Source organism: Macaca fascicularis, chromosome 10 (genome assembly GCF_037993035.2).
Source record: "Macaca fascicularis isolate 582-1 chromosome 10, T2T-MFA8v1.1".
Lineage (NCBI taxonomy): Eukaryota > Metazoa > Chordata > Mammalia > Primates > Cercopithecidae > Macaca > Macaca fascicularis.
This window is the reverse complement of record NC_088384.1, coordinates 102726717-102744380: the sequence shown is the minus strand read 5'-3', so window position 1 is coordinate 102744380 and position 17664 is coordinate 102726717. Positions and strand designations below refer to the sequence as shown.

Below are 17664 nucleotides of genomic sequence, written 5' to 3'. Positions count from 1 at the left end.
GATTTCCGGAGAGCCAAGGAGTAGGGAAGAGCCACTTACCGAGAGTTGCCGAACGTGTACGGAGATAGCCGAAGAGGTGAAAGGCGGGGCCACAGGAGCCCTTCCTGCAGGGAACCCAAGGCTTCAGAGAGCCGAAAGGTTGGGAGGCGTAACCACTCACAGGCCGGAAGTGTCCGGGGCGGAAGCGTTCGGGTAACCGAAGAAGTACCAGGATTTCCGAAGCGAGCCGAAGCATCGCGACAGTTTTCAGAGAGAGCGGGTCGGTCGGAGCTGTACCGCCGAGCACAGTCATGGCGGCGGCCAGACCTGCTGCCCCGGACGATGGCGAGGAGCCCGCGCCAGAGGCTGAGGCTCTGGCCGCGGCCCGGGAGCGAAGCAGCCGCTTCTTGAGAGGCCTGGAGCTGGTGAAGCAGGGCGCCGAGGCGCGCGTGTTCCGCGGCCGCTTCCAGGGCCGCGCGGCGGTGATAAAGCACCGCTTCCCCAAGGGCTACCGGCACCCGGCGCTGGAGGCGCGGCTTGGCCGGCGGCGGACGGTGCAGGAAGCGCGAGCTCTCCTCCGCTGCCGCCGCGCGGGTAAGGAGGGCCCGGATCCTGGCGTGGGCGGCCCCGAGGCTCTAGGGCCTGGGCGGGTGAGGGACTCTCCTGCGCTCCGAGCCACGGTTTGCCTCAGTTTCTCCTTCTGTGCCTTCTGCCGTGGCCAGCCTTTCGGAAATGTTATTCTTTCATCCCTTTCTTCATTCGTTAAGTCTTAAGAAACCACGTGGCCTTGCAGCGTCAAGCGTTTGTCCTGGGGCCGTTCTGCCAGGTTCAAATCTGGACGCTGTCATTATTGCTCAACGTCGAACATCTTTAACTTCCCTGAGCCTTGATTTCCCCATTTGACTCGTTTCAATTTTCGATCATTATCTTTTCATTTATTAGTTTTAAGAAACATGTAATTACAAGTACTTGCCCCACTGGAGCCAGGCTGTCTGGGTTGAAATACTAACTCTGCTGCTTATGTAGCCTTTCAACAAGTTATTTAGCCTCTCACCTTCGGTTTTTTCACCTGTAAAATGGGAGACATAGTAGCAATATCCATGTCATAGGGATGTTGTGACCATTAGAGGAGGTCTGTGTGCAGTGTATTATGTTCGAATGTGTGCCTGGCACATAGTGCTCAGTAAGTGTTGGATTTCATTAAATTGCCTATTTATTGTGCGCCAGCGCCATAAACCTTGTCCTCAGTTGAGAAAGTGACACTCAGAGAGAAGTAACTTGCCCAAGGTTACACGGCTACTAAGTGGCCGGTCCAGGCCCTCAGCTCCGTATGCCTCTGACTCAGAAGTACTGGCTTTTTAATTTTACGCTTCGTGCCTTTCTTTTATTAGTATTTTTTAGGTACTTGTGGGTGCCAGGACATTGTTAAGTGCTGGGAGATCTAGCAAGGGGGGACATTCAGTAGCCAACAAGCAGACACATTGCTGCCCTTTCAGAGACTGAAGATTTCACGAACTTATTTGTGTGTTCATATTTCTGTTTTCAGCCTCTTATGATATGTTTCGTTAAGCAGAGATTGTATTATAGCTGGCTTGTTTATTGCTGTATCCCCATTGATACATCTCTCAGTTTCTAGAAAAGTATACTGAGCCTGGTTGACTTTCAGTAAAAATTCATTTGAGTTTATTGTAGCAGAAACTGAGACTTAGAGAAGTTAATGTAATTTTTTTTTTTTTTTTGAGACGGAGTCTCGCTCTGTCCCCCAGGCTGTAGTGCAGTGGCCAATCTCGGCTCACTGCAAGCTCCACCTCCAGGGTTCACGCCATTCTCCTGCCTCAGCCTCCAGAATAGCTGGAACTATAGGCGCCTGCCACCACGCCTGGCTAATATTTTGTATTTTTGGTAGAGACGGGGTTTCACCATGTTAGCCAGCATGGTCTCGATCTCCTGACCTCGTGATCCACCTGCCTTGGCCGAGAAGTTAATGTAATTTTAAGATTAGATTAGACAACTAATAAGAAAAGGAGCTGGGATTTGAACCCTGTCCTCTCTGACTGTGAAGATGAACCTCGAAGCCAGCACACTGCTTGGCCTCCTGTTTGTGTCCTCATCAGTAGAAACTGCTCTGACTGGGCTGTGCCTTGCTGTTTGTTTTTGTATTTTGAGACAGTGTCTCACTTTGTCACCCAGGCTGGAGTGCTGCAGTGGCGCAATCTCGGCTTACTGCAACCTCTACCCCCTGAGTTTGAGCTATTCTCCTGCCTCAGCCTCCCGAGTAGCTGGGACTACGGGTGCATACCACCACGCTCTGCTAATTTTTGTATTTTTAGTAGAGATGGGGTTTCACCCTGTTGGCCAGGCTGGTCTCGAACTTCTGACCTCTAGTGATCCGCCTGCCTCGGCCTCCCAAAGTGCTGGGATTACAGGCATGAGCCACCACACCCAGCCTTTGTTTTGTTTGTTTTTTAGAGAGTGAGTGTGACAAATGAAGTTCAGTGAGAAAGGGTGGTTTGGAAGGGAGGAGGAAGCTATGGCCTCCTCAGTTTAGCTGTGGGGTGGTCCCAGGTATAGTCCTGCAGGGGGCAGGAGCAGGGGAATATTCCATTCAGTTGTACCATTCCCTGTAGCATTCCTAAATCATCCTGAAATAAGTAGATATAGATGGAAAAACTGGCTTAATCTTTGAAAATTAAGTTTATCCATTAAAAAAAAATCCAACCCAATAACCACTTATGTCTTGATTTCAGGAATATCTGCCCCAGTTGTCTTTTTTGTGGACTATGCTTCCAACTGCTTATATATGGAAGAAATTGAAGGCTCAGTGACTGTTCGAGATTATATTCAGTCTACTATGGAGACTGAAAAAACTCCCCAAAGTCTCTCCAACTTAGCCAAGACAATTGGGCAGGTTTTGGCTCGAATGCACGATGAAGACCTCATTCATGGTGATCTCACCACCTCCAACATGCTCCTGAAACCCCCCCTGGAACAGCTGAACATTGTCCTCATAGACTTTGGGCTGAGCTTCATTTCGGCACTTCCAGAGGATAAGGGAGTAGACCTCTATGTCCTGGAGAAGGCCTTCCTCAGTACCCATCCCAACACTGAAACTGTATTTGAAGCCTTTTTGAAGAGCTACTCCACCTCCTCCAAAAAGGCCAGGCCAGTGCTAAAAAAATTAGATGAAGTGCGCCTGAGAGGAAGAAAGAGGACCATGGTTGGGTAGGAAAATGTGTATGACAGCCACACACAGTGAAGCTCTTTTTTCAAAGTAAATTTGAAGAAATACTAAAAGTATGAGATGAGATCTAAGTAAAGGTGTTAAGATATTTTTAAGTGGTGTGTGATCGTGCCTGTGGTGTCATTATCATCTGCACTTCACTCTACTCAAGAGCTTATTATGTGTCTGAGTCATGTTCTAGGCAGAACTGGGTATTTAAATCTAGGACAGGCTTCTCCCAGATTGTGACATGTATGTCTCAGTTATATGGGTGTGGCATTGAACCACATAATGAGAATGTTACTCTCTTTTTAGTCCTTGTGAGACAAGGATGAAGTCTCAGTGATGCTCACTGAGCTTACTGGCCCTCTAACCCAGTGTTTTTTTTGTTGTGTACATGATATATTTATTTTGAAACCAGTTTAATGGGATACAACCAGCATTTTTTAAAATGAAATAGAATTGCAGCATAGAAAATATCAATGTATTGTTTTATGAAACTTTCACATGTATATGTAGACAAGGATATGTACTGAGTTTTGATGTCAAATATATTTCTCTTTCAGGGTCATGATCAAAAAATGAAAAATCTGCTTAACTCCAATTTCTCTTTTAAAAAAGCAGACTTACAGCTTTCAGGCAACTGAAATTCATGTTAACATTGTTTTTATTTTTATTGTTTTGTATTTTTGTGGTTACCTTCTAAGACAAGTGATTGATATAAAGTTCCTTTTAAGTTTATACAGGTAAGCAAACTGAGTTGATTTCTGTCACAGGCAATGAGTAGGTAGAGCAAAAATGATGAAGTGACTTGTGAAGACTGAAGTTTGATGAAGTCTGGTTTAAGGTACAGATAAGCTGAGTGTGGATGCAAAGGTACCAGGAGCTAGCTTTTAACCTTGCCCAGCCTCAATTTCTTTTCTTAGAAGAAGCTGTGTGTGGGTGGGAAGGGAACGGATGTATAATAAAATACCTTTCTTCCTTGTAAACTCCAATCAACAAACATATTTTGAGTACCTTTTATGTTCCTTGGCACCCTGTTGGGTGTTGGGTACAATGGTGAGCCAGACAGACATAGCGCCTGTTCTTTTGTAAGAAAATTTATTTTTATAAAAAATTATAAAGTAGTGTGATGTTTTGATACACATTATGAAATGATGACTACACCCGAGCTAATTAACACCCATCACCTCACATAGTTACTTTCTTGTTTCTTAATATAGACATTTACAGCTATGAATTTCTCTCTGCACACTTTTCATCACACACTCTCAGTTTTGGTATTTTGTGTTTTTGTTTTCATTAATCTCGAAGTATTTTCTAATTTCCCTTGTGATTTCTTTTTTGACCACTTGATTGTTTAGAAATCTGTTAATTTCCACACATTTGTGAATGTTCCAGTTTTTCTTTTGTTACTCATTCCTAGCTTCATTCCGTTGTGTTGAGAGATGATACAGTCAGTGCCTGTTCTTATGAAGCAAACATTCTGTAATAGTAGGACCAGTACCCTGTTTGTTTCGTTCATCACAGTCAGCACTCCCCCAGTGTCCAGCATGGGGTGGATGGCCAGGAATGGTGAAAACTCCCTTCCTGGGTAGTTGTGACTCGTAGAGAGGAAAAACAGTATCATTGCCTGTTTACTGCATGTCAGGCATTGGGCTGGGAATTTTTATATTGGATCTAAAATAACTCTTAAGTTAAGCGTTGTCCCCATTTTATAGATGGAGAAACTGGCACCAAAAGGTGGGAACTTGTCCTAGACGTCACAGGTAGCCAAAGGTACTTTTACTTGGCTCCAAATCTGTGTTCTTTCCACTGACAAAAGAGATATGGGATATGGTGCGTCTTCACAGTACTATAAGAAGTATTGGCATATAACATTATTTTCAAGGAACTCCAAGGACCACAGGAGCTGACAAGTTTTTCAATTAATATTCCCAACATGAATGAGATGCCTCATTCCTCAGTTTCCTCACATGTACTATAAGGCTAGTACCTACTTTGTGGGGTATGGTTGGCTTATGTGCATTAAATCAACAAAGCCCTAGTTGATATGGTTTGACTGTGTTCCCACCCAAATCTTATCTTGAATTGTTCCTGTAACCCCCACGTGACACGGGAGAGACCTAGTGGGAGGTAATTTAATCCTGGGGGCGGCTACCTCCATGCAGTTCTCGTGATAGTGAGTGAGTTCTCATGAGATCTGATGGTTTTATAAGGGGCTTTTCCCTCTTTTTGGCACTTCCTGCTGCCATGTGAAGAATGATGTGTTTGTTTCCCCATCCGCCATGATTGTAAGTTTCCCGAGGCATCCCCAGCCATGCTCAACTGTGAGTAATTAAACTTCTCCTTTATAAATTACCCGGTCTCGGGTATGTCTTTATTAGCAGCGTGAGTAATACACTAGTACTCACTATGTGCCAGGCACTGGAGATCTAATAGAGGGGAACATGAAGTTTACTTTCCTGGGGAACGTAAAATAAGGCAGTTTCAGACAGTGATGAGTGAAGAGGTGAAGGAAAACCAGAAACACGGGAGATGAAGGGAGTATATCCCAGGCAGGCTGTGGCGTGCGAAGTTGGTGAGGAAGGAACATCCCCGACAGCAAGGCCAGTGTGGCTGGCATCAGTGAGCAAGGAGGAGGAGCAGAACATGCGATGGGAGAGGCAGGGCCAGATCCTGCAGGGCCCTGTTACAAGGTTGGGTTTTGTTCTTAATGGGACTCAGGATTTTTAACAGGGTGACACCTGATTGTTTTGAAAGAGTTGCATTGGTTGCTGGCAGAAAACCATAGACGGCAAGAGTGGAAGCAAGAAACCTGGAAGTGAGAAGGCGACCAAAACCAGCTGGGCCAGTGAAAACAGTAGCCAGGGTGGAAGCCGTGGCGAGCATGCTCCAACTGCTTGGCACAGGACCTGGCAGCCACCGAGGCAGGGAACGCAGTGGAGAAGCAGCCTTGTCTGGGGGAACACCCGAGGTTCGTTGTCTCATGGTCATGGAGATCAAGGACATGGACCCACAAAGAGTGAGTTGAAGAGCAGAAATTTAATAGTTGAAAGAAATTAAACTATTACAAGAGGGGTCCTGGAAAAATGGGTTGCTGGATCTGCGGTGATCCAGCAGATCTGCAGGGGGTTTTATAGATGAGCTGGTGAGGAGGTACTGTCTAATCTACATAGGGTGTGCAAAACTGGTTGGACCCAGGTGTGCCACTGGCATAGGGTATGAATCTCTGGGCACCCCCACCCCAATCTTTTATTATGCAGGCGAGTTCTCTGCCTGAGCTGTGCCATGTTGCCCACTTCTTTATTACTGTACACGTGCTAAAAGGGAAGATGGAGCCTCTGTGTCGGACATGCCTGGCCCCCAAGTAGCCCTTTTCTATTGGCACAGCTGCCAGTATTCCCCTGTGCAAGCTTCCAGCTTCCTTATCTATGTTTGAAGCTGGATATTTCAGGCTGCTCTTTGTTAGAAAAGAAATGATTTCTGGGACTGCTTTTTTGTTAGAAGGGAAATTCAGCTGATGACTCTTTTGCCCTCAATATCTGCCTAAATAATTTCTTTCTACCTCCAGTCTCAGTGCCAGTGATAATTGGGGTAGCCACAGCTGTCAGGAAGCAGTAATGATCTTTTCTAGTATCCAGAGGGAGAGTGGCAGATATTGGAGACTGGAGAAACGTCACAAATGCCCCCAGGAGGAGAATCGCCCATCTGCACACTTAGCCCGTGGCCCACAGTGGGAAATAAAGGGTTAACAAACGTTCCTAGGTAAACAGTGGATTCCTTCCCTAGTTCCGTGTCACAAAGGGCTAAGGAACCCTCTGCACTTTCAGATCCCTTGATGTCCACCGGGGAGCTGCAGGTGCTTTGCAGTGCTGAGCCAAAAGCACTAGCAGTTTTGTGTGAATCCCCACCTAAACCCAACCAGATGAGGATTATAATCTCCATTTTATGGTGGAGGAAACAGCAATAGGAAATATCATGTCCTAGGGTCACAGTAAGTGACAGCTGGGATTCAAACCCATGCTTTTAACAGCAGCAGCTGACTTTATTATAGAGTTGCATTCTTTGCATGCATTAACCCATTTTACAGAAAAAGCAAATGAGACAGAGAAATTAAGTCCTGCCCCATGCCACTTAGCGAATGGCAGCGCCAGGGAAATGTGATAGGACACTGAGATGCGACCAACACTTGACACAGGCCCACATTCCTGGAACACTGAAAAGTGCTTTTGTGGCCAGTCCATGGGGCCAAGAGAGGTAGTTCCAGAGTAGAGTTGCTTTAAAGCTGGGGGAGTGCTCCAAACAAGCTGTGTTCTTATTGTTGGATGAGCTGAACCGACCATGCCCACAGCACGTGCTACCTTAGGGGTTGGGAACACCTACATTAGTGAAGACATGCAGGGCATAATCTCTGATTTAACTGCAAGAGTTCACCATGTTCCTGACCCTGGTTCCAATAAAACTTTATTTACAAATCAGTCAGCCTGTGGGCCATAGTTTGCCAATTTGATTTTTAAAACCATCCCATTAAGATATTTGTCTTGATTATTGAGTTTTTGGGTGCCCCCTTAAATTTGTGCCTCGCTTGCTTCACCCTAGTTCTAACCCAGTTGTCACTGACTGCCAGAACCCTGATGGAGGAGTCCATGTTCTTAAAAGGGCCCGCACCTGCTATGGTTTGAATGTGTTCCCCAAATCTCATGTGCTGGAAACTGCCCAACTTAGCAGTAGTGAAAGATGGGGCTTTTAAGAGGTGATTGGATCCTGAGGCCTCTGCCCTCATGAATGGATTAATCCACATGTGGATTAATACATAATGGGTTATTATGAGAGCGGGACTGGTGGCTTTGTAAGAGGAATAGAGACCTGAGCTAACATGCCCAGCACCCTCATCATATGATGCCGTGTGCCGCCTAAGGTCTCTGTAGAGTCCCCACCTTCAAGAAGGCTATGCCACCACCAGATGTGCCCCCTTGACCTTGTATTCCTCCATAACAATAAGGAGTAAACTCCTTTTCTTTATAAATTACCCAGTTTCAAGTATTCTGTTAAAAGCAACAGAAAACAAACGAATGCAGCCTAGTTCTTGGGGAACTAGGAGTCTTCCCTTTTCTTTAATTCTAGGCACCGCAATTTCAATGGACTGCACTTTTCTGCCACCAGGGGTCGTAAGTTACTGTCATTCTCGGTGCGAACAGGTAAAGAAACCTCCCTTCACTTTCTTCTCTTCCTCCTCCCTCCTTCCCCTCTTTCTTCCTCCCCTTCTTTTCTCCCCTTTTCCTTCGTCTACTTCCATCTTTTCTTCCCAAGTCCCGGCCTCCTTTCCTCCCCTCTCTCCCTTCCTTCAACATGTTCATTTATTCACTCAACACCACCTTAGCTGAGCACCTATGTGTGGCAGGCACTGTGCTAATTATGCACCATGTAATGAGCGAGACAGACGTGAGGATGTCTGGTTCCTTCCGGTCTTAACGTTTTCATCCATTCTCTCTTCATTCACTTCTTCACTGGGTATTTAGTGAGCACATGGGCTGTGTCTGGCTCTTCTGAAGAAGCTGCAGGGATGACAATGTCCAGCTGCAGCCTAGGGCACCCTTGCCTCTGTCCTGGCCCCTTCTGTTCTTCCTCACTCAGCAGCCCAGGGGACCCTTTTAAAGCCAGAACATGCCACTTCTCTATTCACAAATATGCTGGCTTCCCAGCCCATGTCTCCTTGTTTACCAGGTGCATGGCCTGGGATCCCCTCCTCGTACCTCTCTGAGCCTCAGTGTCCTCATCTGCAAAATGGACTCACAATGGTGCTGCATGGTGGAATTGCTGTGAGTATTGTAACTGGTCAGGATCCCTAGGAAGCAGACTCTGAGACGCGATTGAGCTGCCCTTGGGATCAATATCCACAGCACGGAGGACACAGGAGAGGGCAGAGGGAGAACTGGAGCTGAGACCCAGCAGCAGCTTCGCTCAACCCTGTGGGAACTCTGCAGCTGAAATGGCTCTTCAGAGATGTCACAAGATGGCCTGAGATGGCCAGGACTTTGCAGTCTCACATTAGTCACTGGGGGGTCACCCCTGGAAGGGACATGAGCTCAGGCAAGGCCACTCTCTGCCTACTGTGAGGCTATCCCTGGAGGAGCTGACCACAGGAGCTGACTGCTGACCACTCGCCCTGCCTCTGGGGCAATCAGTCCTTCCTTAAGGCATCTGGGTCGCACATCCATGTCCACCACAAACATCCATATAAGGAGGTGCGTGGAGCACTTGGAGCACTACCACAGTGCATGGCACATGGCAACAATGAGCAATATCGTTATGATGTCATTTAGGTGTCTACTATTTTTAGAGAGCAGCAAACAGGTGATTATAATACAGCTCCATTTGTTCCCCTTATAAGCTAAGGGTAGACAGGATGCACTTTCCCACATCGCCAGTCTGCCATTCCAAATCTTCTGAATCAAAGGTGTGAGATTGGCCTGAGAATCTGCATTGCTAACAAGCTCCCAGGTGATGCTGAGGCTGCTGTTCTGAGAACGCCTACCTGAAGGAAAATCAAAGTATGTCATCAGAAAAATAGGAAATAGATGCTGAGAGGGCAAGAAACAAAATACCATCTGCCATACCCATTTTACAGCATTATTGCCTACCAAAAGTCACCCTCCTTTTTTTTTTTAAAGACAGAGTCTTGCTCTGTCATTCAGGCTGGAGTGTAGTGGTGCGATCTCAGCTCACCGCAACTTCCACCTCCCAGGTTCAAGCGATTCTCCCACCTCGGCCTCCCCAGTAGCTGGGATTACAGGTGCCCACCACTACACCTGGCTAACTTTTGTATTTTTAGTAGAGATGGGGATATCACCATGTTGGCCAAGCTGGTCTTAAACTCCTGACCTCAAATGATCCACCTGCCTTGGCCTCCCAAAATGTGGAATTACAAGCGTGAGCCCATCCCTCTTTTTTTTTTTTTTTTTGAAATGGAGTCTCATTCTGTCGCCCAGGCTGGAGTGCAGTGGCGCGATCTCGGCTCACTGCAAACTTCACCTCCCAGGTTCACGCCATTCTCCTGCCTTAGCCTTTCAAGTAGCTGGGACTACAAGCGCCCGCCACCATGCCCGGCTAATTTTTGTACTTTTAGTAGAGACGGGGTTTCACTGTGTTAGCCAGGATCGTCTCAATTTTTGTATTTTTTAGTAGAGACAGGATTTTGACATGTTGGCCAGGCTAGTCTCAAACTCCTGACCTCAAGTGATCTGCCTGCTTTGGCCTCCCAGAGTGCTGGGATTTTAGGCATGAGCCATGGCGCCCAGCCTACCCTCCTTATTCCTTTTGGACATAACCCCAATTTATATAGATATTTTTAGGTGAAGATAACTTCACCTCAGGAAAGGTCACATTGGTCCCTGATTAGGAATGGGCATGTGTATTAGGCCTTTTGCATTGCTGTAAAGAAACACCTGAGGCTGGGTAATTTATAGGAAAAAGAGGCTTAACTGGCTCGTGGTTCTGCAGGCTGTACAAGCATGGCTCCAGCATCTACTTCTGGTGAGGGCCTCAGGAAGCTTCCGATCATGGAAGGCAAAGGGGGAGCAGGCAGTGTCACGTGGTGGGAGCAGGAACAAGACAGAAGGGGAGGAGGCAGGCTCCTTTAAACAAACGGCTCTCTTGTGAACTAACAGAGCCAGGGCTCACTCAGAGATTACCACAGAGAGGGCAGCAAGCCATTCACGAGGAATCTGCCCCCATGATCCAGTACCTCCCACCCGCCCCGCCTCCTACACTGGAGGTCACATTTCAACCTGAGATTTGGAGGGGACAAACCTCCAAACCATATCAGCATGTGACCGTTTTGTGGCCAATAAGATACAAGAGCAAATCTGCGAAGATTCCTTCTGTGGAAGATTTTGCTTCTAGAAGGTGAGGAGATGTAAGAATTCTCTCCCTGCTCGGACACCAGCACATTCCCATCAACAATTTCCGTTTTTCAATGCAATGACAATAACCAGAGGTTCAGCAGCCATCTGGAGACCATGAGGCCACCCCTGATGGTAAAGAGTCAATGAGAGGAAGATGGATGATGAGGTGGAGGGATGGGCAGAGTGTGAGTCTGTTCTTAGTGACCTCAGACCTTGCTTTCTGGACTTATATGCACAGGCAAACATCTCCAAAGCTGAAGCTACTGTAAATCAGATTTTCCATCACTTGAAGCCAAAAGCATTCCTAACCAACACAGATTCAGACCCCAGGTCCCCAAAGCCATACTTGTTCATAGCATCTTACTGCCTTTCACCGTCAGGTTGGGGCCTCTCTGTTTAGATCAAAGTCAAGGAGACAGACAAACTCCAACCCCTTCTTACCAAGGTCTGGGAGGTGAGAACTCCGCACTGAGACGTAGTCTACTCAAGCCCTGGCCAAAGTCTGCCACCAACTCCCTCTGTGAGTTTGGGGAAAATTCTAGACTTCCCTGGGCCTCAGTTTCTCTACCTGTAAAGTGGAAGATTTGATCTAGATCCAGTGAGTTGCTGTCACTCTAGCCAGTTTTCTTGGGTTCACGTAATGTTTGCTTTTTAGTTGCCAATGTTAAACAACTTCATATGCCAGTGTTAAACAATTTCAAACACATATGGATGGTTTCATTTGTAAAAATCCAGACATCTGGCTTCTCTGGAAACATTTTCAGGAGATGTTGCCATGCGGGGCCCCTGTTCTAACACATCTTCTTTTAGAGGGGGCTGTGCTTTCCAATTTGCCCCAGTCTCCACTGCTCCCTATTGCTCTTTGGCTCTGAGTCACTGTTTATCATCACACTGGTCCCATTGTTCTCCTTACAGAGGTAAGAGGAGAGTTAGATATGTCTTACTGCTCTTGTTACTTGTCCCTGAGAGCATTTGAGTTTGCAACCTTTAGATAAGATGGCGTGTATCTTCCCCAGGGCCTCACAGGCATCCCAAAACTCAACAGGTCCCAAAACAAACCCCTGGTTTCACCCATGGTCTCTGCCCCCATCATAAACTTGCCATCTTAGGAAATGGCAGCCCCAGGAATCCAGAACTTCACCCCAAACCTGCGGTCTCTCTTTGACTCCCATCTTTCACCAGCTCCCCTTGCCCCCATTCAATCCAGCAGCAGATCCTGCAAGCTTTACTTTCAAAATATAATTACAAAGTTGGGAGAGTGGCTGCCTTTGGGCAAGGGGCAGTGATTTGGAGGGGGCTTCTGGGGCTTCTGGGGGGGATGGACATATTCTATTTCTTGAGCTTGATGCTGGTTATGTGGGTGGATTGAGTTTGTAAAACTTCATGAAACTGCAGGCATGTTTTTATGTGTAATTTTCAGTATTTATGTTGTACTTCAGTAAAAAGCTAATGAGGCCAGGTGCGGTGGCACCTGCCTGTAATCCCAGCACTTTGGAAGGCCGAGGTGGACGGATCACCTGAGGTCAGGAGTTCAAGACCAGTCTGGCCAACATGGTGAAACCCCGTCTCTACTAAAAACACAAAAATTAGCCGGGCATGGTGGTGGGTGCCTGTAATCCCAGCTACTCGGGAGACTGAGACAGGAGAATCGCTTGAACCCAGGAGGTGGAGGTTGCAGTGAGCCAAGATCGCCACTGCACTCCAGTCTGGACAGGGTGAGACTGTCTCAGAAAAAAAAAAAAAAAAAAAAGATGAATTTGGAACTACTCTCTGTTCCCCCTCCTGGCCACCCTGGCATAGGCCATGCTATATTTTGCCTGAATCCCTGCAGTTGCCCTTCATGGTTCTCCCCCCTTCTGCCCTCGTCCCCACTGTTTCCACGTAGCCCAGGAATTCTATTAAATCTCAGTTCAGATCTGCCAGGCAAGGTGGTACATGCCTATAGTCCCAGCAACTAGGGAGGCTGAGGTGGGAAGGATCGCTTGGAGTTCAAGGCTGCAGTGAGCTGTGATTGCACCACTGTACTCCAGCCTGGATGACACAGTTTAGTTTTAGTTAAAAACAAACTTAAAAAAAAAAGGGGGGGGGCCGGGTGCGGTGGCTCATGCCTGTAATCCTAACGCTTTGGGAGGCTGAGGTGGGCGGATTGCCTGAACTCAGGAGTTCGAGACCAGCCTGGGCAACATGGTGAAACCTTGTCTCTACTAAAAAAGAAAAAAAAAATCAGCTGGGCGTGGCAACATGTGCCTGTAGTCCCAGCTACTTGGGAGGCTGAGGCAGGAGAATTGCTTGAACCTGGGAGGTGGAGGTTGCAGTGAGACGAGATCGTGCCACTGCACTCCAGCCTGGGTGACAGAGTGAGACTCTGTCTCCTAAAAAAAAAAAAAAAGAAAAGAAAGAAAAAGGAAAACCACTCCACTTTGCCCCCACTAACCCCAGCACTCCCCATTCTGACCCCTCTGCTGTTCCTGTCCCCATTCTGACCCCTCTGCTGTTCCTCTCTCTGCTATTCCCCTGGGTCAGCCACACTGGGCTCCTTGCTGTACTTCCAACATGCCAGCCTTGCGCACATCTTAGGGCCCTCACAGCTGCTATTCCCTTTCCCTGAAACACTTTTCCCACTGATCGCCACATGGCTGCCTCCCTCATTTCCTTCAGGTCTCTACCAAATGCCACTTTGTCTGGGAAGCCCCCACAGCACCCGCACCCCACCCCCATTGATTGCCCAACTTTGTTCCTCTCCAGCGCATCATGGCCCCCGATAGCCTCTGTATTCACTTGCTCATTTGTTTGCTCTCTATGGCCCCCTCTAGAACCTGGGCTCTGGGCAGGGAGCTCTGTTTGGTTCACTGCTCTAGCCCTAGTTTCTACCATGGTGCCTGGGATTTAGTAGGTGCTCCTTAGGTATTTTGAATTGAATTGAATTCTCTCTTCCAAACCTAGCTGCTTGTTGGAAAGAAAATCAAGGATCCGTGTGAGCCTTCCTCTGATTCCTCCCACTCCCCCAAACACACACACACACACACACACACTCTCGTGCACGCACGCTCCCTGCCTACCCACTGTCTCCCCTGCTGGAGGCAAAACAGAGTATGGTCCTGGCCTGAGGTTTGGAACAAAAAACAGAACACTGGGGGTCTGCTGCCGATCAAAGGCCTCTCCGTGTTTGTAAACCTTAACTCTTTGCCCGGGATGGAGGAGGCCAGGGGATGGCCCAGAACCCAGGGTTAGTCAACGTTCCAGGCCAGGAAGGCCCAGGCCTGCCTCCTTCCCCATAGTGAGGAAAGGCCCCACAAGGCCAAACTGCTTGACTTCCCCCTCCAGGGGAAAGAAGGGGGAACTAAACCCCACTCCAGTCTGAGGGCTCTCTGCTGGGACCTGCATCAAAGCCAATATTGTTCTTGGAGCTGCAGAGACCTCAAACAAAATGTCACACTGAGAGATGTTGACGGGGTATGGGGGTCAGGGTGCGGAGGTGGAGGGAAGGGGAACCGAAAGTCCCTTCTGTGGAGGGAAGAATGGAATTTGGTGCCAAGATTCCCCTCATACTCTCTCCCACTGCCTACCTTATTTTTCTTCATAGCACTAAATTCCACGTGACATGCTGTGTATTTCACACACGTGTCTTATCACAGAGCTACTAAAATGAAAACTCTGTGAGAACAAAACTGGTGTCTGATTTGATTACTGTTGTATCCCCAGCACCCAGAATGATGCCTAGTACACAATAGGTGCTTAATTAATCCTTGTTGAATGAACAATAGTCATGATTTTTACTGATATTTCTAACAATAAAACCCAATGATGTAGAACGTGTTTCATCCTTCGATATTTATTGCTTCTCTCCATGTTACAGGCACTGAGAGAGTGGCAGGGGGCGACTGGGACTCCCTTGTTCCCCTGGAGTTTAACCTAGTGGTAAACACTTTCAGACGACGAATCATGCTATGAAGGAATAACTCGGGGATTTTGTACAGGGTGAGTGACGTGGACTTGAGGAAGGCTGCGTTTCATTAGATCAGGAGGTCAGGGGTGGAGACCCTCTGAGGAGGTGACATTTGAGCTGAGGACTGAGTGAGTAGAAGGAACCAGTCATGGTGATGGTGGTGGGAGCTTGGGAAGGGTGCACAGGGAGATCCAGGCAGACTGAGCATTTGTAAAAGTAGAGAACTTGCTATGCTCAAGGAGCAGAAAGAAGACTGCAAAGAGGACAGTCCCCAGCAATGGAAGGGAAGGGAGGGAGGGCTGAAGGACCAGATAGGACCTGATCGTTCATGTAAATGCCTAGTACTGTGCTTGGCACACAGCAAGCCTCCATAACTGGGCTGATGACCATAGTTAATATATTTATTCATACCTCACATAGTGTGTTATTTCCCAATTAGAAATCATACTTTCCTGTAATTAGGGGTTGATAGGTACCTGGTCCTGTGCTAAACGAATAAACAGGAAAAGCACTTAACAGTGCCTGGCTTTTCATTCTTTGAGCCTTATCATAAACCTATGATGTAGTTGTTTCCATTATCTACATTTTCCATGAGGCCATGGAGGCTCAGAGGGGTGATATGAGCCCACCAGGTACACAGTTTCAGTGTTAAACATCTGCTTGACAAACTACCCCCCAAACTTAAACAATAATCATGCAGTAATATATCATGATTTTGTGGGGCAAGAATTAGAGTGGGGCTCAGCTGGGTGATTCTTCTGTTCTCCATGGCATTGAGGAATGTCACGCAGGGTCACTCAGCCATCAGATGAGCTCATCTGGAGGGCCTAAGACAGCTTCACTCATGTGTCTTGTGCCTTGATGGGGCTGGCTGGAAGTCTGGGCTCAGCTGTCAACCAGAGCAGATACTCATGGCCTCTCCAGCATGGCAGCCTCAGGGCAGTAGTCCAGGTCTCCAAGGACAAGTGTTCTAGAAATCAGGCAGAAGCTGTGTGGCCTTATTCATGCCCTGGAAGCCATATCAGGTCACTTCCACGGTAAGCTGTTGGTCAAAGCAGTCAGAAGCTCACGTAGGTTCATCAGGAAGGGGCATAGACACTGCCTCCCAGTGGAAAGGGTGTCACAGGATTTGTGGCTATGTTTTATAACCACATATGGACTGGCGTTTGAACTGCCTACCCCACTAAATGGGGAGCCGCATGAAGGAAGGATGCTGCCTGCCTCATTTCATGTCAGATCCCCAGTGTCCAGCACAGTGTCTGGTACAGGTTTGAATTCAGTAAATGTTTGCTGAATGAATAAATGAATAGGTGATTCCAAAATACATACTCCTGTTACCATGGGCTCAGCAGAGCTTGGGTATGAATGACTACTGGTTGGTGCAGCACGAGGAATACCAGGAATGCTGACAGCCCAGCCTTCTGGTGAGAGATTACCAAATGTTGGGATTTGCACATCAATTCAATTCAACCCAACTCATATTTCTTTCCCACCCATGTGCCAGGCAGTGGAGAGACAGCTGTGTCTGAGCAGGCATGGCCTCTGCCTACTGGAAGTTCAAAGCCACGCTTTCCTTCTCTTCACATGAGTTAGCTTGAAGTCTAGTGGAAGGACCCCTGGACTGGGAACTGGCCATAATTCAGACCCTGATGCTCTGGGTGGTATTGGAACAGACACTGTGACCCTATTTGTTGACCTGTTGAGTGGGACAGGTGTATCAGATTGGATGACTATGAAAAAGCCCCTCTAGCTAGTGGGAGTCATAGACATGTGCAGCTTAGATTCCCCTTCAAACTGGGACTTGTTGCCCAGTCATTATTAGCTCCTTTGGGGACTGCCTTGGTTTTCAAGTCGAAGTAATGCTCTTCTCAGGGAGGCCCTCAGCTCAGAGGCTGGTTGAGCAAGATAAGGGTACAAGTATCTACCCACCTGGTGCAAGACTCCTCCAGTGGGTGAGCTTTGCTCGGGGCTCTCCATTGTGATGGCGAGACTTTTTTGTGCCTGAATGCTGCCTGGTGGCTCCCTCTGCCCAATCCTGCTTCTCCCTGTTCCTTTTCCTTTTCACAGGTGTTATTCCCAATAAATCTTACGCACTCCTAACCCCGTGTTTCCTAGAGAACCCACACTGTGATTTGGTTCTACATATGAACTCTGTCTTATATACCTTTTTTTTTTTTTAATGAGCAGTACAGACATATACTATAACATTCAAATGGTTGAGAAACACTGTGTTGTAGGTTGGGTTTTCCAGGATTTGGAGACTAGTGTGCAGGAAATGTATTAGAGCATGCCTTTGGGATCCACATCCAGGGAAGGGAAGGGAAGGGAAGGGAAGGGAAGGGAAGGGAAGGGAAGGGAAGGGGAGGGCAGGGGAGGGGAGGGGAGAGGAGGGGCAACTGTAGGGTGAAGGGAGATGTTGAGCTGAAATGCAACCTAGACAGAGGCCTTGACCAATTGCATGAGTGCTCTGAAGGGGGATGGCCCTCAAAGTTGTCTCAAGTTGGGGTGAGGAGGCTGGGCACTTGTATTCCTGCTTCAGTCAGTAACTGGATGTCAGTCACTCTGGGAAGGAAACATGACCTTGGCTAACGTGGCACTGTTTGCTGAGGCAA

General features: G+C 47.6%; 2 protein-coding genes across 7 annotated transcripts in view; one reads left to right on the top strand and one right to left on the bottom strand.

Annotated features, from left to right (window-relative positions):
- SLC2A10 (solute carrier family 2 member 10) overlaps positions 1-758 on the bottom strand; it is a 36847-nt gene extending 36089 nt beyond the window's left edge. For 5 of the 6 annotated variants that reach the window (XR_012419502.1, XM_074005466.1, XM_074005469.1 and 2 more), the window contains exon 1: positions 40-175. Coding sequence is in view for 1 of the 6 variants with exons in the window: in XM_005569250.4 (XP_005569307.3) it covers positions 40-292 (253 nt within the window). In the remaining 5 variants the exon portion in view is untranslated. Of the gene's footprint in view, positions 1-39 lie in introns of all 6 variants that reach the window. The other variant, XM_005569250.4, reaches the window with a different exon arrangement.
- On the top strand, positions 210-5560 carry TP53RK (TP53 regulating kinase). Its single transcript, XM_045363069.2, has 2 exons — positions 210-573; positions 2727-5560. The coding sequence occupies exons 1-2, from the start codon at positions 291-293 to the stop codon at positions 3203-3205; spliced, it is 762 nt and encodes a 253-aa protein (XP_045219004.1). The 5' UTR covers positions 210-290; the 3' UTR covers positions 3206-5560.
- The last annotated feature ends 12104 nt before the right edge of the window (positions 5561-17664 follow it).